At 35.3% G+C, this 23,470-nt stretch overlaps 1 protein-coding gene across 6 annotated transcripts in view; it reads right to left on the bottom strand.

Moving 5' to 3' along the window:
- Nucleotides 1-23,470, bottom strand: part of ERBIN (erbb2 interacting protein) — a 108,030-nt gene that overhangs the window by 20,488 nt on the left and 64,072 nt on the right. For 4 of the 6 annotated variants that reach the window (XM_032675483.1, XM_032675478.1, XM_032675477.1 and 1 more), the window contains 14 exons: nucleotides 21,341-21,419; nucleotides 20,482-20,571; nucleotides 16,702-16,758; nucleotides 12,577-12,640; nucleotides 10,754-10,828; nucleotides 9,006-9,150; nucleotides 8,445-8,517; nucleotides 7,342-7,471; nucleotides 6,872-6,987; nucleotides 5,781-5,850; nucleotides 4,653-4,752; nucleotides 3,293-3,414; nucleotides 2,524-2,694; nucleotides 1,534-1,716 (listed from right to left, as the gene is read on the bottom strand). In XM_032675483.1, the coding sequence (XP_032531374.1) occupies nucleotides 1,534-1,716; nucleotides 2,524-2,694; nucleotides 3,293-3,414; nucleotides 4,653-4,752; nucleotides 5,781-5,850; nucleotides 6,872-6,987; nucleotides 7,342-7,471; nucleotides 8,445-8,517; nucleotides 9,006-9,150; nucleotides 10,754-10,828; nucleotides 12,577-12,640; nucleotides 16,702-16,758; nucleotides 20,482-20,571; nucleotides 21,341-21,419 (1,475 nt within the window). The remainder of the gene's footprint in view (nucleotides 1-1,533; nucleotides 1,717-2,523; nucleotides 2,695-3,292; nucleotides 3,415-4,652; nucleotides 4,753-5,780; nucleotides 5,851-6,871; nucleotides 6,988-7,341; nucleotides 7,472-8,444; nucleotides 8,518-9,005; nucleotides 9,151-10,753; nucleotides 10,829-12,576; nucleotides 12,641-16,701; nucleotides 16,759-20,481; nucleotides 20,572-21,340; nucleotides 21,420-23,470) is intronic. The other 2 variants (XM_032675480.1, XM_032675482.1) reach the window with 1 other exon arrangement.

Below are 23,470 nucleotides of genomic sequence, written 5' to 3'. Positions count from 1 at the left end.
CCTAGTCTTGCAAAAAAAAGAGCAAGGGTAGCTCGCTGGGGGTAAACTCCAAAAGGAAAAGAAGTTATTTAACTTCAAGAACAACAGCAGAGGAATAAAGCAATGCTGAATACATTTAAGCTAGAAATCACTAGTTCTGAACCATAAGATGGAGCTCAGTGCACTTATGAAAGAGATTAACAGACAAAGCTGCCACAAAAGCAGCCATGCAACTGGTTCAGTACCCTACTGTCAGCCCTATATTTGATCATCTTCAAAAACCAATTGCTTCCAGTAACATTTTGAAGAAAAGCCCCAGCAAATCCTCTTTCCCTAAAGTGGAAATTTCTTTTTAGTAAACATGCTTCCTACTACAAATGCTACAAAATCCATGTTGCAAATTCCAGTCTGCCAATATTCACTTTTTCTTATTGTTTTATAACACTTAATACATGGAACCTACTGGAGCACCACCTTCCCATGATACTAATTACCTGGCCAGTTCTTGGGAGTGCAGGACAAACCTGACTGAGAGGTAGCAAACAAGCTACGGTAGTCTTCATTAAAAATAAAAACTAAAAATCCATCTGCTTTCATCTGCAGTCAGAACAACCAACCCTTCACTGCACCTACCACATTGCCCTTCCTCTTGGATGTGACATACAAGTGTATTCAATGTTGAAATGGGAAACTTACACCCATGCAAAGTTTAGATAACTGGATTCTGCAACAGAGTTACCAGCAGGTTCGTACAGGGAAGTAAGGAATTCACTATCCCTGCCTCATTTACTTACTGGCATACAGTCATCTACAAAGAATTGCTGTCACTATCATTAGACAAACACCCTGATCTTCTGAAATTATGTTTTTAAATTAAAGAAAAATGTCAAAGCCAGTACTTTCAGAAAGTAAACAGAAGCAGGAATGTGCTAGTGCGGAAGTAGCCAGCAACAGCCACAACTGCCTGTCACCAGGTCTCTTCAGCAAAAGTATGATACATGTGTGTTCTGATGCTTATACAACACAGGCAAAAACCTAATCTGCTTGTGAAACTATGAAAAAGTATTTTACAGGCTGGGAACTGATTAAATGACAAGTTCCAAAATTTGTCATCAATCTCAAATTTTCTAAATAAATGAATACACTGTGGTTGTGAGAGAGATGTACAGAGTTCCTAAGTTTAAAATCTCTCACTATAAGAAGTAAATACATTCCAAGTAATATTTTTGTCAGCTCACTAATAAACACAGAGGAATAAATATTTTTAAACCCACATTCCGCATTTCATTTGAAATGCATGTGCCTTGTCACTTGGATATACAAGGTTTTTTATTGCTCCCACTAATTGGGTATTTTCTCTTTTCAGTGACAATTAAAACTGATTATTTAATGAAGTACTGACAATCAAGCAATAACTAAAGAATTCTATCAAAGTATGAGTCTTTTCACAGTTCAGATCAACCCTTAATTCAGTTTACTTTCTTTTTCTTTAAATGCATGTATCTTTCATTATGAACTTTTTTGAATGCTATAATGCTCATTGCAATGCCATACCTGAAGCATGTCTTCATGGTTGACAATGATTTTCGTATTCTGCAAGGTTTTAACAAGTGCAGTTATCTGTGAATTTGCAGTGCTGTGCTCAGTTTCTGGTTCACTAGGCTTCTGCACAGAGCTTCCTGCTGAATATTGTTTTCTCTCATCTACTTTGTTCTTTATTGAACCGATTTCTGAAGTCTACAGAATTAAGAACATTAGCAGAAAAAACATCCTGAAAGGTTTTCAATAACATATGATATTTAGAGTCAACATCATGTATTTTGGGAAAATATGGAAAATATGAAAAAAATCTGAGCTCTGTAATTAAACAGTATGGAATGCACCAGGTATGAAATGCTGAGAAATCTCCACAGACTACCAAGGCAGTCTCCACAGACTACCCTACCCTTTGTCAATCAGTTTGACTCTTCTCCTTACTTTTGTCCATTTGTACCACTAAATTTCCAGTTAAACAAAAAAAAACCCAAATGGCCAATATCTACAATGATTCTATGTCAGCACCAAACAGTAGTCCTATCACCTATCACACTGCATCAGCCTGTTACAGACTCTTGACACCTTTCCCAGCTTGCTCATATTGCCTTCCCAACTTATCGTATAAAACCTTCAGTCATGAGAGCAGCAGCAAGATCCTTAGAGATTATCCCAAATTTCACTGTGAAGTCTATCAGATAAAAGAGGATCAGAGAATGACAAAGATGCCATTCCTCCAGAAACTGAAGAAGTCAGCTCCTTAACATACCCATAGTTTGTATTTGCCTGAGAATCAAGTCGCTTTCCTTGTTCTTAGTGTAGGAGGAAAACTGCTACTGCACACCAGATGTTTTATTACAGACTTCCTTGGGTGGAGAAGAGGTAAATTGTGTTCTGTAATCTGACAATTTTTCTTGCTAAAGCATTAGAGGGGAGGGAGAAGAGGATTAAAAAGAATCAATAAGATCTTTGGAAGTTCTTGCAAAACCAGAAAATAGTATTGTATCTAACCTTTACTCCCACATCTTTTACAGAAACTGTCTGGCCTTCTCGTTTTGACTCCTTGGCAATATCTTCAGTAGATTCTTCATCCTTTAGTCTGTGTACAATTGTCTGGACTGTTTTGACCATATTCTTCAGTTCATCAGGATATGGAGTTGGGTATCTCTTCAGATTGCCCTCCTGTGTAACAAAAAGCAATAATGTTCTACATTTAATTAAATGCTGTAACAAAAACATAAACTTTAAAACAAATAATTATCTAGGATGAACCACCGAACAATCCAGGATCTCCACTTCGCTATTCAAGTCTACCTGCATTGATGCAGACTTAGGCTTATAAAACCCAGGAAGATTATGAATTACTTTCACTACCCCTCCCCCCAGTGTGTCCATTGATTGCAAGCAAGGATTATGACAGCTGTAATTCACTTAAAAAAAAAAAATCAGGATTAATCACTGTCTCCCCACTATCATTCTCCACAGCACCTCAATGAAGTAGCCTCCCAGTTCAGCCATACATTGGCAGAGATCAGCTGAGAGCTCTTCCTTTGTGCCCTGCTTAAAATGATCTGTCCAAGAAACACTCAAACTAAAAGCAAACAAAAAAAAATATCCAGACTATGATGTTTCATCCTGCTAGGTACTCTTAACTAATAAATAAAGATTTGATTTATTCAGCAGAGTGAAACCCACAGATAAAGTAAGGAAAAGGATGAGATTAAGGTGGAAGTAAGAGGGAGGGAAGCAACAAGTACTCAAAAATAAATTTAATACTAACCCGGGGTGGTGCCTCTCTCTCATCTTTGTCTTCATCACACTCAAATGCCACCTGAGCACGCTGTTTCCGCTGTTCCTCCCACAGAGATGGATTGAAACTTTCATTATCAGACATGAACATAACTAAAAAAAAACAAAGCTCTTATAAGAATAGGATATACTATGCAAAATAAAAAAATAGTCTTTTCTTTCTCTTGGATGGATTGGTGTGCTTTTGTATGTATTCTTTAAAGAGCAGCAGCACCATTAATTGAAGACTAACTGCACTGCCACTGCTTTATGAACTGGGCTGTACTTTTACAGTAGTGAAATACCTATCTGAAAAAAAAAAATCATATACCCAGCTGCATACCAGTCTTAACACACTTTCAGAACTCTGCTGAGAAGTATTTTTATTCTATATACAAATATGAAATTACGTATATGTGTATATATCTAAAAATGTCAATTATACTTGCGTAGATTTATATAGCCTAACTCCAGTGAATTGGTCTCATTAAGCACATGTAAGAACATTCACTTGATTTCATTCCCTTCATTTCATTAGATGAAAATTTAAAAATGAAGAGTAAGAATGACTTAGTGACAAAAATCTCCATTATTACTAACCCTGAAAAAAAAAAAAATCTAAGAACCTAAGACTTAAGGTAAAGGCAAGATTTTGCAGAAGTTATATTATACAACTGCCAGGGGCTTTACAAACAAGTATTTCATGCTTAATTTTACAAGAGATTAAAAAAATCTTTTAGGTACCTACTGCCTCTTACTCCAGCATGTCTCTGTGTTACATCAGCCATGTTCCACTAATGCATGCAAAAAGTCTAATAAATCTGTCACTACCACCCTGGCACATGTATATCCTTCAATAGCAATACCAAGACTGTTCATATTAATAATTTTATATCTGAAATAGAAAAATACTTAATTTTAGGGCTCTGTAAGTGCAATGGAATATTAGCTATTCTTCATTTATAGGGCAAAGTTGAAATTTTAACACATCTGAAAGTATTCTAATAGACTTCATTATCACTAAAGCTTCCGGACCAAAAAAAAAAAAAACCTGATAGAGAATTTTACAAAAATTGAATTTTTAAATTTTGAAAAACTGTCTAGTGAACTTTAAACTTTCCATTTGGAATAACAACCTCAGAGGCAGGTATTCTGTCAGCTTAAGCCAAACAGGCAGCCCTTGTCTACAGAAAGAAACACTGGCACCTGAGGAAAAAAGGTTCAAACAGAGTGAATGCTTTCAGGAAACATCTTGATCTTCACTGAATCTCCAAATTTATAATTCTCACATTCTATTACAGTTATTGCACATGTATTAGAAGGCACTAAGAGGGTATTTCTGAAATCCTTACCATCCTCAGTCCTCGGTTGCTGAGGGAACATGTAATTAGTAAGCACTGTTTTCTGTGTGTCAGGGTCAGCTTCTTTTTGAAGAGGGATAAGTGGTTTAGACTAGAAAGTAAAGGAAAGAAGGATATATTACAAGAATATATACAAAAAAGTAAATATGATCTGCATATCACAGAGCATGCCTGTGCCATGACTTTGAAGACTACTCTGCCTTGTATTAAACTTTTTCTCCTCTGAATAATTTTCACCAAATGAAGCTATTAACATGTCTGTCTTTGACTAATGACTGGCTTGGACTGAGGACTGAAACTCAGCTTTAGTGAAAAGTAAACACTGGATATTCAAAAAGTAACCTAGTTTCTTGTTGGGATTTACTAATATCCCAAAGCAGGTTGATCTGGAATGCACAGATATATTTGGCCATTTAAACTTGCAGACAATTCATATAAAAACAAAAATTTTGTACTTGTTTTTTCATACTAATACTAGATAGAACATCCTCCATGCCTTACAGAAAAGGGCAGAGGATTCCTGAAATTACTACGTTAGTAAAAGTGCACATCTGAGGCTTGCAAATTTCTGACAGCCCTGTACACCTTGGTGTACACCCTGTACACCATTCAGAAAATCAGCACAGCGCACAGGGCTTTAACACAAAGGAAGAATACAAGCTACAAGTGCATGAGTTACTGCTCAGTAGCCTGAAACTTGGACAGTCACGCTGTTCAAAGGTTTGGTAAGAAACCTAGCTCAATAAAGGCATGCTGAATTTACCTGCTGGTATAGTTGTGAAAGCACCAGCATGTACACGTTCAAGTACAAGCTTATCATCACTAACTCCTCTGTGTAAACAAGCCTGAATTGAGAAAAACAAAAATGAACAACACCCCCTCCCAGCATCTGCTAAATTGCATTTCCTCACAGCACAGGACTTTGCCAAAAGTATGAGTCTCCAGAGACAGGTAGGCTCAGTGTTGTTTACTTCAGGAGAACCGACACACTTATGTCAGGATAGTATTGATCCACATACACAGTACTAGGTCTCATTATTTAACAGATGGCTCTGTGTTTGTCAATTCCATTAGGAATGAAGTCAAAAATCATCTATTTTTAATTTAAAAAAATTTTACCTGATTGTCTGATAGCCACATAGCAGTGAGCTGTTGCAGTTTTGTAAAGGTAAATGGTAAATTCTTCAGTCTGTAAATTACAACCAGAATTTATGTAAGTACATTTAGCCATACTGTTAAGACTGCTAAACAATCCTGCATCAGCTTGCAAAATGTTTTAAAAGGACATTTACATATAAAGTTAAATTATTAACTATTGAGAGTTGAAAGGCTACAGCATGTAGTTTAGATTCAAAGCTATAACTGAAATTAAAAAAATCCCAAGCAAATGAGAAAAACTTATTTCTATCCAGTTTAGCAAAAAAAGCAGCTTTTTTTTAGCTTAAAAAAAGAAAAGTGACATAGTAACCTGAATTTAACTCAGCTGAGTGTCTTGAATACAATTTTGAAGACATTTAATGTGAATTAATATATCTGAATACTCAGCATTTTATCTGCCAATATTCATGCATGCCAGTGAAGGAAAAAAGCACTACACCTGAAAATAAGTTTTTTTCCAAGGCACATGTGTTGGGAAGGGGCTGCCCTGGATAATGGAAGCTCTGGCATTAATGGATAATCAAGTTCCATATGGAATACAAAGAAGCTGGATTGACAGAACAGGTGCGGGAGCTCCGTGAGAGCTCTCTCTTCTAGTATATTTCAATTCTATAAACTAGCAATTCCCTGCTAAAAATGGACATTTTGTCCATTTTTAATGATCAGCTCTAATAAAACACAACTCTTTTCCCTCTTCCCCAGAACAGTAAAGTGTCTGATGCTATACTGTGATACTGTTGGGTGTTCCATTTGCAATAGAGAAAGCTAGTGAATTTTAAGAATCAAAAGCTTTATGAAAATAACCAAACTAATTCCCCAGAAAAACATATGCTAATAATCAGGAATGTGTTGAACCTGCACTTCAATGTGTGTGCCAAGTCATTAAATAAAGACAGCTTAATACCATGGAACTGCAAGATCCAGACTACAACAATAATACATTAAATATCTAAGCTGTGTGTGAGTTAAGGAAAGACAGCATAATGTATTTGTAACAATCCCTCTACATTGCATTTTATACAAATTCTACTTGAATAAAAGCATTCACAAACCTATTATCACTCAAATTGATGACTTTTAATTTCTGCATATCACCCATTTCTTCAGGGAGAAATTCAAGCTTATTAGAATGCAGAAACAACACTGTTACATGCTTCCAGTTTCCAATCTGAAAAAAAAAAACCAAACAACAAAGAATTAATTCCTCTTTATAATACAAATAAGCAAATTTTATTGTTTTAAAACAATTAGTTTTAAAGCTATTTGGCCTGTGAAGTATAATTAATTTATTCTTTACCTTTTCATTTCAATATTCAAGCAATGAATTTCTACTTGTTTAAAAAACAGAATCAGAATTTCATTACTTGAAAACTTGTACATTTGTATACGTCCTCTTTTAAAAACATGCACAAAGAAAATCCACTCAATACCTATTTTAACTTGTTTTTCACAAGTTATACAGACTATATAGTGTAAAATACATTAAAATAGTCATTTTACAGTTTTGTAATTACATACTTACCTCTGATGGTAGCTGTGTTAAAAAGTTATGATCTGCAGCAAAAGTTCTTATATTAGAGAGCTGCCCAACAGATGAAGGCAATGTTTCAATCTCATTGAAACTACAGTCCAGTTCTTCTACTGATATTAACCTAAAAAAAAAAAAAATTACTCCTCTATACAGATTAATTAAACCAATATTAATTGAATACTTAAAATTTACAGGAAGTGAACATCACTATTAATTATTAATCTCAAACATAGTTAAAATAAACCCGAGGGAGTTAAAATCCAAGAAAAATTCTTTACTGATTGCCTAAAATGTATTTTGGGGTAAGTTTTTTTGTTTGTTGATTTATTGTGGGGTTTTTTAAAATCTCCTTTACACTGTCCTCAAAAGAGACCATTCAATGAAAACATCAAATGTTTGTGTTCTGCATGACAACATGCTGGTTAAGGCACTGAAACATTCAGAATGGGACAGACCATAGTCAAATTGGAGCTGAGGGCAGTTTCTGAACAAGTAAAGAATTTCAAGAGTTAGAGACAGTGAACCTAATAATCTGGCAGTGATGCAATATTTTGTAAACTCTGGCAACAAAACCTACATTAATTATAATAGATGAAAAGAAATTGGAACAAATTGTACATTTGTACAGCACTTAATTCTGAACCAATTATTTCTGTCATTATTTGCAAGTTTTTAATTTAATTTCTGAACACCAAAATATATATTAAAAAAACCCCTGCTGACTAACAGGGGTGCTCAGATTTACTTTTTACAAGATTTTTGACAGTAGTTTAATCATTTGCAATATCTACCACAAATGTTACTGTCAAAAAACAGTTTCAGGCAGCCAATTGCCTCTTGTATTCTTTCACATTCAATTTTTCTTTTATAGATTGGTGGCTGCATTACATGAGGACCATATATCTTTTGCTATTAAATAATAGAACATACATGTTACAAAGTAGAACTAAGACATAAAAGCACTTGCCTTCAATTTTATTAAGATATAATAGGTAGAAGAAATTAAATCAAGTAGTTGTAGAAAAACAGGAGCCACTGTTACAGAAAAGTGTTCAGAAAGGCAATTCAAATTTTTATTTTGGTGAAATACCTACCCTCCTATGGAGTCTGGCAAATAAATCAACTGGTTTTCATCAATTTTAAGTGTTGTCACCTTCTTCAGGGAACCTGTTATAATAGGAACAAGTAAATGAAAAAGGACATTTGAGTTCATTAAGCTGAGTTTTAATTATTACTTAATGAGGGAAAAAACCACACTATGGCCAAGCAACCACATCTTCTCTATTCCCTGGCATGCCTATACTGTTGTATTCCTAAGGAAACAAGTAGATGAGCTTACAGAACTAGTTTGCCACTTTACAATGTGTTGGCCATTGGGGTGTGTGGGGAAGGAGGGATGAAGGCTGGCAAGGAGGAAAAAATACTGGTTTTCTTCTGATACAGACAGCAGTTTCGCATCCATTTACAAATTACTGTATAAAGTCAAGAATGCTCCAAAACAATTATAAGCTATTATTCAGCCACACAGTACAGCTTGATCAAAAACTGGTACTTTTCATCATTTGAAACAGTTCTAAAATGTCATTTTTGTAGTCTCAAGTGTTCTGTTCTGAACTATAGGCTTTTAAGAACATGAATTAACTGAAAATACAAACCAATAGACTCTGGCAGTTGCTGAAGCGAATTACTGGATAACAGCAGGTCTTGCAGGCTTTCACAACCTGAAATACCTTCTTCAACTACTTCAATGTTGTTTTTAGAAACATCCAAGTAGGTCAATTGTTTCAAAGTGCCTATGAACTAAAACAAAAGAAAATAATGCATTCTACAAAGCGCACATTCAAAACAAAAAATTCAGCAGTTCTGACAAACTGTCTCTACTGTCAGAGGAAAAAACTTACAGTGCTGAAATACGTTTTTATGCAAAATATCCAAGATTTATGATGAAGTAGTTTGTGCTGATAAACACAACTGTTTTTACACACACATCACAGTAACACTGCATGTCCATAAGGTGAATCAAGTAACTGAAGCTTTAGAACAGATTTCAGAGACAGATAATGTAAAGACATCATTATGCTCCAGTAAAGACTCTTAGTGTTTATTTGTCTTTTGTGTAAACCTGCATCCTACTTAACCTCAAAACCAAAAATGATGAATCCCTAATTGTACTAAACTGAAAGAAACAAGCCAAAATATCAGCTTGTTTGAGATTCCATATGAACCAAGCATAAGTTTGAAGATCCGGGTACACTACTCTACTAAAATATTCATGGAGAAGATGAAATAACTTTCATAAATACAGTTTTATTTTACCATAAAATACAAATGTTCACTTTGTATTCTACAATCAAAGCACTCAACTCTTTAAGAATGAGTTAGCTGAAGTAAGGAAAAACAACAGAGAAGACTACTGATCAGGCAACAAGGCTGCACATCTCAAGACTGCCCGTGATTTTAAGGCTGAAAACAAGCCTTTTTCAAATACTCATTTCCCAGTTGACTACACATAAGCAAAGGTTCTCAAGTACTGTAATGATAGGTCAGCCTGAACCACATGTAATCCTGAGAGACATTCCAAACCCAGACAAAGTCAACAGAACATTTTCTCAGGAACTGGCAATGCTCCCTGTTTACATGGCACCAAAATTGGCACTGCTTGCTTTAAACTCGTGACCATTAAAAATTCACTCAACATATTTATCATGTAAATTCCTGATTGTTAACACCAAATAATCGTTTTTTGGAAGGACCAGTCAACCCTAAATTTGATCTAAGATTTTTACCCTTTTCCTTAATTGGAACATAATGTTATATGAGAAGTATGTAACTTTCAATGAATTTTAAAAAAAAAGCCATGAACCCAGCCCTCATAATCAGTTATAATTTCTAAGTGGACTAGCCTTGAGAACAGAAGGCTCAGGGGAGACCTCATCACTCTCTACAAGGACCTGAGAAGAGGTTGTAGGCAGGTGGGGGTTGGCCTCTTCTCCCAGGCAATCAGCAGTAGGACAAGAGGGCATGGCCTTAAGCTGCGCCAGAGGAGGTTTAGGTTAGATATTAGAAAGAAATTCTTTACAGAGAGGGTAATCAGACATTGGAATGGGCTGCCCAGGGAAGAGGTGGATTCTCCGTCCCTGGAGGTTTTTAAGATGAGGCTGGACATGGCACTTAGTGCCATGGTCTAGCAACTGTGGTGGTAGTAGATCAAGGGTTGGACTTGATGATCGCAGAGGTCCTTTCCAACCCATCTGATTCTATGATTCTATGATAGTTAAGCACTTAAGTGTCATTTTGCCTTTTGGCTTTAAGTGACATTAAAACTGCATAGCAACTTCAACTGACAAAGCAAATACCACTGTAATTTGAAATAGTAAATATTTAACATAGTAAGAGAACTTACCCCTGGAATAAGTGTTAGTCTATTACCATCCATCCAAAATTCCTTTAACCCACTCAGTTGTTCAAGTACTTCAGGCTGTAAAGAAAAGTAATTTTTTAAAAAAACTTACCAAAAAAAATTGTGAACAGCAAAAACAACTCCAATAATTCATCTCTTGAAAGTTTAATAATGTCTTACTATTGCTGTAATACACATTTTTTTCAATGGGTCAAAGCAAACCCAGATAATTCACTTTTGAAATGCAAATACATATCAGATATACAAAAAACCTCTTAAGAACTTTATCATAGCACTAAGTAATCTTTACAGAAAGGGTTTATGTTGTGGGGTTTTTCTCTTTTTTTTCTTTTTTTCTTTTTTTTTCTCTTTTTTCCTCTATTTTTCTCTTTTTGTCAGAAAGTATTGTTTTTCAATAGAGACAACAATAAGTACATATTATGTGTATTATTTCTTCCTTCATGGAGGAGGTCTAAAAACCCTTAAGTTCCACTAACTCAGAAAACCTGTTTTTCAAAAATCCCAGTGATTTTTTCATGTGGGAAAAATGGAAACAATTTTGATTTTTCTATCAAAAAAGGGTACATCTCCATGATGCAAGCAAAACACTCCATTCACAAAGTGAAGTGCAGGATTGTGTTTCCATTACAACTGCACCATAGGAACTACACCAGGTTCAGCTAAATGCTAACTACGTTTTTTTATATGGTAAGTATACAGGATTCCTGCATAAATTGCAATCCTGACTCCTAATAACTCATTTTCCAAGAGAAATGCCTCACTAAAGACTACCATTCAGAGAGATGTTTATCCAAAACAACTCTAATGATTAGTTAAAACAGAAAAGGTCACTACTGAATCACAGCAACCAACAACCTTTTTGTGCTTTTACTGTAAGATCTTAGTGAAGTAAGTTACCAGTAGTTGGCTCTTGTAGCTAAAAGGTTGGCAGAGACAAAGCAAACAGCCAACAATGTAGCCAAACAGGTAACTTTACAGCCTATGCTTAGTTCCTGGCTGTTATGGCTTAACGTGGGCCTGAACACATTAGTTTAAGGCTCCCACACAAATATCTACCCTGTGATGAGAATATGGTAGTAATGGTAATGGCTAGAAGTATAACAATACTAATGAACAATTCCTTAAATACAGTGCTCTATCTGCCAGACCACACCACTAGGCAAGTGCCCAGCTTTGCATGTTCTACTACTGGCCCACAAAGGCTTGACTTTATTGCATTACAGGTCAGCATATTTCACAATGCTTCTATTTTCATTTCTTTACCCAGGGAAGCAGAAGCAGATATTAAGTAACTCTAAATACAAGATATACCTGTCTGTGAGATCAAGAATAGGAAAAAAGTCAATGCATGCTGAAAGAAAAATCTAACCACCTCAACTGTAAATCCTGCTTTGAACAATATTCAAACTTAAAACTAATACAGTGTCTCTTGGGTCTGAATAGTCTGTGCACAACAATAAAAGTGGATTATGCACAGAACTTGTAACATTAAATACATGATAACCAGTAAGTGTCTAGAACTCATTATAAGGTAAACAATTATGTTTATAATTCACATATTACTATTAATTATTTATCAGTACAGTAACCACACTATATGACAGACTCTTATTTTAAAATGGAAATATGTATTCATATTTATAATTTCATAACAGGCTACATAAAGTAGCATAAGGTATACATAATACTTGCTCAGTAGCAGAACTTTTAAGTTGATGTTTACATTTTCATATTTATTAAAAACAGATCAAAGGACAAAGAGATTTATAAAAGAGGCAAAGCTCTGTTACTAATGAAAAACTCACCACTTCTGTGAATTCATTACTTCCTAAGTCCAGTCTCTCCAACTGAGTCAGTCTGGACATGGTTCTGCAGAGGAAGGGAATTAAAAAAGAATTACATCTAAGAAAATATCAGTTACATCAAGTCTTCCAGTATTCACAAAAATGTATTATTTTAATCAGTATTACATAGTGATTTTTTTTTAACTGGAATGATATGTGAACAAGGTAAATTTTTCACACACTATTCAACCAGACACATACTAATGATTGTGGAAACTGTTGACTGTCACACAAAGAGCGCACTGCAACTCACCCACAGATCAGTTTACAACTGAAGACCAGTAGAGTAATTTTTATGACAAAGAGTAACACAGTGAAGCATCTCTTTTGAGTGGTTCAGCTTTTCACCTTCAGTCTCAACAGGTCCTTTCAGCAGCCAAAGGCTGGTTAACGATATGTTTTCCTCTCAAAGAAAGACTACTGCCTAATGATTAGTTAAAACATAAAAGGCCACTATTGAATCACAGTAACCAACAACACCCTTCTCCCTCTCGAGGTTGCTGACAGAGTTGCTTCCACGTGATATGGTCTGGAACTCTAATTATTTCTCTTGTCATACATTAAATCAAATTATTAAATTGGATTTTGTGACACATCAATACTCTTCAAGCTAACTGACAGCAGAGGCTAAATCAATTACTGAAATAAAAGTAAAATCCATTATTTCAAGCTGTGTTATGAAACGTTTTTCCTCCATTTAAGCTTATTTTGGAGACCCCCCAGAGATTATCGATCACTGCACATGGGGGACTACACTGCATATTTCACAGTCAACAGCAGTTCTACCTAAAAGTATTTTCAAAGGAGCTGTTAATCCCTCATATGACATTATGTTCCATATTTATTTAATAACAGATTTCCATAGAACAATATCTAAAACTTTTACATACACACTACAACTGGGTAAATACCATAGAATCCTGCAAAAATTAAAGAGCTTCTAAATGGTACAGTCTTTTATATTATCAGAATATATCTATCAACGCTAGTACTTATAAGAAACAACTGCATGAGCACGAGATGCTCTATGCAGCTATGCAAAGCTTCAGCTCTTCAAATACAGTAAGCTCTACAGCTGCTCTGAGTACACAGTTCAAAAATATTATATAGAAAAATGCCTTATTTATCAAAACTAAGTTAATGTGATTATTGATACTACTTATGAAATAATCTCCAAGAAGGAGACTCAACATTAGCTTATAAATTTGATTTTCATTACATTATAATAACTACACTGGGGAAAAACTAGGAATTTAGCATAAGTAGGTTAACACATGACCAAGAGAAAAGTAGAAGCCATTATTTGTACATTTTTTGCATAGCATACCCAGGCTTCAAAGGAAAGCCTTTAACTCACACTCCTACTGTCTCAGAGAAGGAAAGAACGAAAACATGAAAAGGCTCCTAGAAGAATCTGGGAATCAGTTTTCCCATTTCCTGAAGCTAATGAACAGGATGAGTGCTGTTAGTCAACTGCTAACATTCTTTTCCCGATTCTAACAAAAATTATACAAGTCCCTCTGAAATACTGCATAAGCCGAATCTCTCAAAGCTTTACGAGACCATGCCAATATCAACTTTAGTGCAGTATGTTCCTAACAAATTTGAGTCTTACAGAAGCACTACTGAAGACTCCTTAAAGTATTTAACACAGCATTCTGTAGCTTTCAAAACTTTATAAACCACGCCATGCAAACCAATGTTATGTAACACTGACAGGATAACAAATTATTGATTTGGGGCCCTTTTTTTCCTTGCCAAAACGTCTCTAATCTGGCAAACACATCCACTCAACTATAAAACACACAAAAATGTGTTTGCAAGATGAAGGTCTCAGTAATATTCCTCCCTTTCCCCACTGCCTGCAGAATCCACGGCACTTTCAGCTATTCTCTGACTAGTATCTCCTTGATTTTCTGTATTTTTTATAGACCAACTATGCCGTCAGACAAAAGGCAAACAAGGCTTCAAATAATGTTAAGACAGCAGGAAAATTCCATGCCAAAGGAAGTGGAAACAAACGTTTACTACATCACTGAGTTATACCCATTTCTTTCTTTGACACAGTGGTATGTAAGCCCTCCCATGAACTGGAACTCTCTTTCATAATTCATATTATTAAACTTGCTGTCAAAACAACCCAACATTAATGGATCTAGTAGTCTAAATTATGCCTCAAATTTTGATGACCCATACAGACAGCTTCACTGAGGTTAACAGTATAGCTTACTTCAAGGGGCATACAATACAAGAGGTGTGTGCGATAGCAAGATTGGGCTCTTAATCACTGTAATTACACTCCCAAATAATTTCCTTCTTTCTAAAAAGCTTACTCTTTTTATTGACAATTAGGCCACAGAAGCTTAAAAAAATAAAAGATAAACTTACTATATTTCCACTGGACCATTTTCCCAATTTACCTACCAAAGAAATGCCTCTAAAATAGTAACGGTTTTGCTCTCCTTTCAGTAGAAATATTTTCATCTATGTCATTAGCATTTTAATGCTGCCAGTTTTGTATTCTCTGCTGTAGATAAGCTCCAAGCAAAATGATGCATTTGGCATAAAGCAAGGTTGATTTAGTGTGTTGGCATTAATTACCCATTTTGATTAACATTCTTTGAAGTGCTTCATGTTTTAGTGCCAAAAATTATGTGCGTGTTTTACTCAGCAAGATGACTAGTTCGATTTTGTAGAAATTTATCCCAATACATTTCTCATTACAAATAGGAAAGAATTTGCTGCAAGAATGAAAATATTAAAAAGGTGAAAGTCATAGGAAAACATGAAAAGACAGTGGTATTCTATAGCAAAAATATTAGCATGTATTGCTCCATCTTACTAGACGAAAAAACCTCCCTTGGATTTTATATATATATACACTGTATAAAGCTGTATAACATGTTCCACTAGAGTACCAGAACAGAATAATAAAGGTGGCAGCTCAGCATGTACTGTTGATCATTATGGAGGTGAAGCAGAGGACATCTTCATGATAGCTGCTGATTAGTTTTCCAGCAAGGACGAAACTCTGAAAACACTGAAGTCAACAAAAAAAATTCCCAGCAGCTTCAACAGAAAGTGTGTTTGGCTTAACTACATAACAGAATTTGTTTAAAAATCTCTTATCACTACAAGAGTAAACTACACTTTTAACATTCGGCATGTAATTCATGCTGTTAGTGTTAATTATGGCAGTTAAGGTCATAGTGATCTTATAAACAAAATCTGTATTAGCTGTAAGCTTTAATTATAGCTACTGTTTCTCAGTTGGGAGTAACTTCATTTACAGAGCTACGGCCTTAAACTACACGCCCTCAGACTACACGCCCTCTAATTTTTTTCAACTGAAAATTAGTGATAGTATGAAGAGCCAAAGAGGATTGAGAGCACGAATGAGCAGAATGCTTCAGTCTTTGAAGACGTAAATTCACGCTTTCTGATGCTGTACATGTCATTTCAGATACAAATTCTGGCATCTTTATATCGCAGACTCTGCCATATAGTATCTAGGCACGCAAGAAGGGAATCCTAAGAGGACATATTCCTTGGTGAAGTTTACGTATATAATTAGTGCAGGAAAACTGGCTGTTGTACTTGAAGGGCTGGAAATTCACAATTCAGCCTACTGTATGCAAATCTCTCCTTGGATAGCATATAAGTTGGAGAGAGTGAATATTCAATTGTTAAGTCCTCCTCCACCAAAACTTATTACATCCACCAAAACCAACACCTCTCTAGCAATTTCTGTTGCCAGAGGAAGACCCTCCTTCCAGTACACCACAACAGATTCATGATTCTACAGCTGGTTATTCACATCCCATCTTTGGGATCTGTTTCTCTTTTCATTGACCTTTTATATCTTTGTTAAACTGCACAGAGCTCCAGAGTCACAGCTGGAAAATTCAGAGCATTGCTCTTGTTCACAGAAACAGCAGGAACTGCATCACCATCAGCCTGGGCTTGTTTGATGAAAAAAGTGAGAACTGCAAGAACTGCAAGGCACCAGATTTTACAAGAGAGGTACAATTGGATTTACTGTTAAAGCAAACGCTGTAAGAATTTCTAAAACTATACTATACTTACTTTGGCAATATTTTTAACTGGTTTTCTCTAAGTTCCAGTATTTGGAGTTTAGTTAATCTGTAAGAGAAAGACATAACAAATTATCATGATAATCTGTATTTTATGGCAAAACCAATCTCTCAACTTAATCATACTACTGAATTTAAAAAAACTACAAGTTTGAAATTTTTCTTTCTCTAACATTACATGTACATTTTGTGCAAAAATTTGCATGTTATTTGAAATTCATTTATTTGCTGGGGTTTGGTTTTGGTAAAGCAACAAATAAACTAGATCTTGCCAGCTTTTCTGAACCTGTTTGAACACATTTGTTTTCCTTCATCCCAAAGATTTTGAAGCACTTCAATGGATTAATTACAGGTATATGTTATCATATATAGAAGTACACAGGAAGCATCAGAAAGGCAGGATCACTTTGCACAATTTAAGATGTTCAATTTCTAATACTGAAAATGTATTAAACAATTTAATATAAAAAGCCTCATCAAAAGAATACCTGTGGTCTTCCACTGGATTAAAAACAACCTTTACATTTATTTTGGATTTCCTTCCATATTCTCTTTCTAGTCAGCTTCTTAATCCATTTTGATATTTCTGTTAGAAGGTGGTTTGACCTTTCTTTCAGTAAATCTTTGGTTGCAAGATAAATGATCTCTAGATCCCAAACTCAACTGCTTGGACAAAGTAAGTTCAAAGCAGTCCTGACATACAAGCAATGTACCATTCCCAGTGAATTTTTTTGTATCAGGACAGCAGGGACAAGATTATACTTGTTAAGCAAAACACAGAAACTGAGTTTGGTTTAAACACAGACAGGATTGTAATGACAATTGTAATGAGTTCCACATGTGACCCAATGACAGCCCTCATACAATACAAAATAGGGCATTAAGCTCCCTGACTCAGAAAGGAGCTTAGTGAACAGACCAGTCTTTCCTGAAGGTGCTTAACTAGTGCATTTTAAGGACAGAGACAAAACCCTTAATTTTTACCCAGTTGTAAGAACTATACCTAAAGTAGAAATAAAAAGGTAAAAACAGTATTTACTTTTCCTCGAGACATTCATTCATTTTTGGATTAGTTTGAAAGTAGCCATGCCCAGAAATAGCCTAAGATGTAAGAACCACCTTGAAACAGAGCAGAGGTCAGTGTATCCCAGCATTGCAAGCAGGACTTGCCATCTGCTAGCAATTGCTGGAGGGCAACCTCCTCCTTCCAGCTTCTACAAAGAGCCCCCAACAACCATCCTAACAGTGCTGAAAGAATATCCTAATATAAATCCCATTCATGGTAATATCATCTCTGTTCATCTAGGACATAAGTGGGAAGGACTTCCTCGCTGTCTTACCTTATGTGCACCCTAAGATAACAATCTCGTACAAAACAGAAGAACCCCCAGATGTGAATGGTCATTTTGGGCTCTGATTTCTGAACCAAACACTGCATTAGGCTTCAGCTGGTGTTTTGCTTGGATGACAGGGAAAACAGCTACAGAGTTTGTAGTTTTTCTTCACAACATTTGTATGCAGTCAAATTTCTCTTGAATGCAGTGGAAGCAAACCTCCATTCATATGTAAACTATAAATATGCACACCCACACTTTGCTGACTTTATCCAGAACTGACAGAATAGCAGAATTGACTGTACTACACCTGTAATAAGCTAATTCTGTGAACTGAAAAACTGCTTTTGGTGACAGAAAGGTTCATAGCTTTATCACCTTGTTTCATGTGCTGATCTTTCTTCAGCTAACCCTAAGAAACTGAAGATACAAATTGTGAATTTCTTATGTGTAGAACTACACAGAAGTTACTACTGAAATGTAGTGATCCTGTAGCAGGTTGCATGTGCAAAACTTTCAGCAAAAGATCTACATACACATATGTAACTAAATTAAGTCCCTAATTTGATTATCACTGTACATTTATGTAAAAGATATCTCAAAGCAGATACTACTAAAAACATCTACTACTGCAAATACTACTGGCAAATTGTTGAGAAAGAAGATTTAAAGTAAATTAATTGCAACATCACAGTAAAAAGCCTCTGGAAGCAATATCCCATTATAGATAACATTCTCAAGAGTGTTTAGAATGACACTGAAGATAAAATCCTTGCTTATCTTAAACACTTATCAGCAAATAATGTTTCCCTTCTAAAAGCCTGTCTCAAAAATGAGCATGCAGTGAGTTTCAAGTTTAGAATGCTCTGCCTATATATTAGTGTACTTAAATGTAAATATACATGATGCATTTTGATACAACAGGTATGGTTTTCTTAGGTAAGCATAATCATTCTCAGATTTCTGTGCTTGGTAAAAAGGCAGTTGTGATCTGTGCCAATATCAGTGCATTCAAATCAGAATTTGGGAGTGGAGGAAAAAACCCCACTTTATTACATAAGAATTCCAAAGGAACAGGTACGTTTAATCAAAAGTCTGATGATTTTTAGTAACTCTAAGAGGCTGAACCAGTACAACTGAAGGACAGCAATACTCATAAAAAGGGGAAAAAAGATTCAATAATCTTGACTTTAAAAGTATGCAAAGCTTTAGCACAAATTTTGAAGGTGAGAATAATGCATAAAGGTAAATGTAATAAAATGCTGCACAGATATATATTCTGCATTATAAGAAGTTTTCTTTCCCAGGCATCAGGCTGAATGTTACCAACAGATGTTTTCAAAGAAGCATTGTGGGACAATCCTCTTCAATATTTTTAATAGCAATCTTGTAGGATTGGAAAAATGTTTAAGTTGCCTGATGTCACAGATTATACAGTGATTTAACAGGACACTGTAGGGAAAAACCTGTACAACCTTAAGTACTAAAACAAAATAGGAAAAGGACAAAATGACATAGTGCCAAGTCAAGTACTTATGATTTCCTTGTAGGCATCAGCCATTTCTAGCTGAACTGTCCAGTACATCAGACAGTCACGTGGGAAATGATACTAGACAGCTGCAAAAAAGGATAACTGGAACACTAGAGCATAACCACAGACATTTCCAAGAGAAACAAGAAGATAATCTTGACACTGTACAAGTGTCCCATGAAGAGATCTCAGTTTGAATTTTAAATATAGCTATATAGGTCATCATTCTATGTCAAAAATAAGATGAATTAAAACTGAAACTTTTTCCAAGATATATTAATATAATCAAAAACAAAGGAAAACCTACCACACCAGAGGCTAACAGAATTTTGTCTATCTGAGGGATATGTGAACACTAGAAAAACAGGAGGTAAGAGAATGGGGAACAACAGTTATAAGAAATGACAACAATTAAACTGTGGAACCAATGAATATGAACAGCCAGAGAGAAAGCAATGTGGAAACCAGGTTTCTAACCTGAAACAGAGCACAGAAACTTTGTTAGCTGTCATATGTATTGGCTTAGTTTAGGAGGCATTATTATGTCAATAGTTGTCAGCAAGAGTGGGCAACAGAACTCAGTTACTTCACATGTTCCCAATGAAATGTAATAGCTATAAGGCCATATACAAAAAAATTAATGCACCAAACTGGAAGCTGAAGGTTTGACCTTTATGGGAATTTTATTTCTTGGTTCTTCATAAGAATTCTGTCTTTCAGAAGTCAAATTAAAAACTGCTGATACAGATTCAGGGAATTTTTTTCTGTAACTATAATGTGGCATAAATGGATTCAAAATGTACACTTCTTCCTTTCCTCCAGTATGGACTTTGCTTCAGAAGCAGCAGAAACTGCTCTGCAAAAATTCAAAACTATATGCAGATATTAAGTTTCATATTCCACTTACCTGCCAAAATTGGCTGGCAAAAACTCAAGAAAAGCATCATTCAGGTACAGCTGTGTTAGGTTTAATAGTTGAGAAAATCCATCTGGAAGCCTATATAGAAGTAAAAAAATGTAGTGCCTTAGTTTCAAATACATTCAAGGCATAAAGTCATATTTTCTTAAGCAATGGTAAAGTACTGAAGTCCTACATATTGATAACATTAAAATAAAGGGGGTGAATTTCTACAGAATCACACTAGACACCTGTTCTCTGTAAGATTAGTTTCATAATTATTTTAAGTATTGAGAACAACATCTACAGACAATAAAAACTAGAAATAAATGTAGTCTTGCTATGTATTTGTGACATCCTGACACTTAATGTGGAGGAGTCATTCATTAGAGACAAGAGGACGGATTAAAACATACACAAACACCTTTTCTCCCCGGAACAGTTACGTTGGGCAAGGTTTGTATCTCTGGCAGTGCTACTTCTGGACCATTAATTTTGTCACTATAGAAAGAGACAGGGAAACTACTCATACAAGCTAAGTTTGAAAAACAGTGGCACAAGCTTTACAGCAAAATTGATTTTTGTTACCAGGAAAAAAAATTCTTCAGATATTTCTCTACATTCACAAAGAAGTGAATGATTTTAATCACCTGAGAAAGCTACATGGTACAGTGAAGGATTGTCCACATACCTATTAACTTGGGCAAAATACTTTAATGAAACAGCTAATCATACTGGATCACAGTGCAAGAGGTTAATGAAGATACTTCTCAGGTAACTCTGTCCCTTGCCTCCAAGGGCTGGGACAAGTTCAAGACTCAGCAGTACTTGCACAAAATATAAAACATCAAAAAATTTACAAACTTACTTTGAAATGGGATTTACGCTTGCCTCAATAACTGTCAAGACTTTACAGTTTTTTATATTTTCTGGAAACTCTTGTATGCCTGCAAGACATAGAAAAGGGCAGGAAAACAGTCTGAAATTATTAGACTCCATCACATGCATAAAAATGAGGTACATAAAACCACTAGCCATAAAAACTTTGATTCATTTAGCGACCAGTGGACTGGTTCTCTGATGTTTCATTTTAAATACACTTTTCAATACTCTTGTGCAATATCAGTTCTTTTACTATTCTATTCCTAAAGCTTTTCATATTGCAGTTTAGCAGGCTAGAGATACACAGTACACTAATAATTCTCACTGCTCACTGGAATGTACTTAAGATCCGAACCTTAGTCCTACTATTATTTATTAAAGAAAAGGCATTTATACACATAGTAGAATGAAGTTTCCAACAGGATCTGTTTATCAAGTGCATGGCTTGTTTCCTGTGAAATGGTAAGGCTTCGAATCTTTAAAGATGTGTTCAGCTTCATGGTTCTGAACAGATAACCCAAAACATGACATGCTTGCTGTCAGTTTCTAGATTATTTGCAGCGAAAGACAAAAAATGCTGCAGACGCACTTATGTCTGAAAATTAAAACAACAGGGAACCTCCTCTTTTTCCAAGGTTATCACCAGAAATGCCAGAGTGGAACTGCAATCCCCAGATCTGCCAAACTGATATTTATCAGAAACTGATAAAGCAGGTTTTGAATACAGAAGACAAGTATCCACCATGTCAGAAGGAAATCAGTATTGAATCATTCTACTATTCCAGACTTTCACCTCCATCTTACTACACCATAAAAAACCCAAATAAAACCACTGTTGTCACAACTGCAGTTGCTTTTCCAGTGTATAACCACATTGCTCTTATATGCTGGGACAGGTGTTTTTATTTTAAATAACTTTGTCATAAATACAATAACCATTCATAATGACATCCTTCCACTGGGATTAAAAATACATTGTTGTTTCCAAGAAAAACCCATATGCTAAAGTTTAAAACAACTTTTTTTCAGGTAACAAATCTCAGCTCTTTGTCTTTCCATTAATATGTGTAATTGTGTCTATGAGTGCTTTATCAGGTATGTGCGAAGGGCAACCTGAACCCATGGAATGAGACCACTAAGAAGGAACTATACTCTGTGGATGCTTGCTTTTGAACTAGTGAGAGGATGAAATTTCATGCTGCTTTAAGTGACAAAAATAGTCCAGCTGCAGAGAGAAAGACAAGGGCAGTGTCACTTCTCACTCAGACTGGGAGGTGGGACTTCGTTATGTCTCTTCATGTATCTGTTTTGAGAACATGTGGTAAAGCATCAACTGCTAAGTAATATTTTCACTTACATAAGAAACTGCACAATTATCTGATGATAGCTAAGAGTTTGGTTCTTTCTGTTTGTGCAGAAACAAGACTGACCTGGTATATTAGGACTTAAGAGATGGCAATACCCCCAACAAGAAAAATAGTGACAAAACACATACTTTTACCAAATAAGTCAATTGGCAATGCTGAGTGGCAAAGTCACCATGCTGACTCTTCCATAAATTCTACTAAAGCAGTATTACCATTTCTTTTAAAGTAGACTTTTAGGTCTTTCTTGACAGGAACTTGTTTGTCATACTAATTAATTGAAACTATTATTTTTGACTCATAGCAGTATTGTACTCTGTTACTGAGAAGTGAAAGGCATGAAAAGCACACTAAAACATCCAGTTAATCCAGGTATTTAAACACATCTAAGTATCATGGATCTTTTTGGGAAATGGCTTTCTGGACTCAGTAACAATAAAATACAGAAGCAGAGGGAACCAGGAAGAACTGAGCCATCAATGGTAATATAGGCCAAGATTCCTGACACTTCTGGTTTACAACCACACATCTTCATGCATATGCACATATGTGTAAATAAAAATCTAGCTTTATGTATGTATATATGTGTGTGTTTATATATACACACATGAGTTCAGCCATGTGAAGTTTCCTGGGACTGCAAGTGGAGTCAAAGCAGAAGATGGCAGCAGTGGATACTGATTCAACTCACTTCATCATTCAGTACAAAATCAAAATTAAAAAGGTAATATTCATAATGTAATAAAGTTTCA

The sequence above is a fragment of the Chiroxiphia lanceolata genome, chromosome Z, assembly GCF_009829145.1.
Source record: "Chiroxiphia lanceolata isolate bChiLan1 chromosome Z, bChiLan1.pri, whole genome shotgun sequence".
Lineage (NCBI taxonomy): Eukaryota > Metazoa > Chordata > Aves > Passeriformes > Pipridae > Chiroxiphia > Chiroxiphia lanceolata.
Note: the sequence above shows the minus strand (reverse complement) of the source record. Positions and strands in the feature narration are given on the sequence as shown.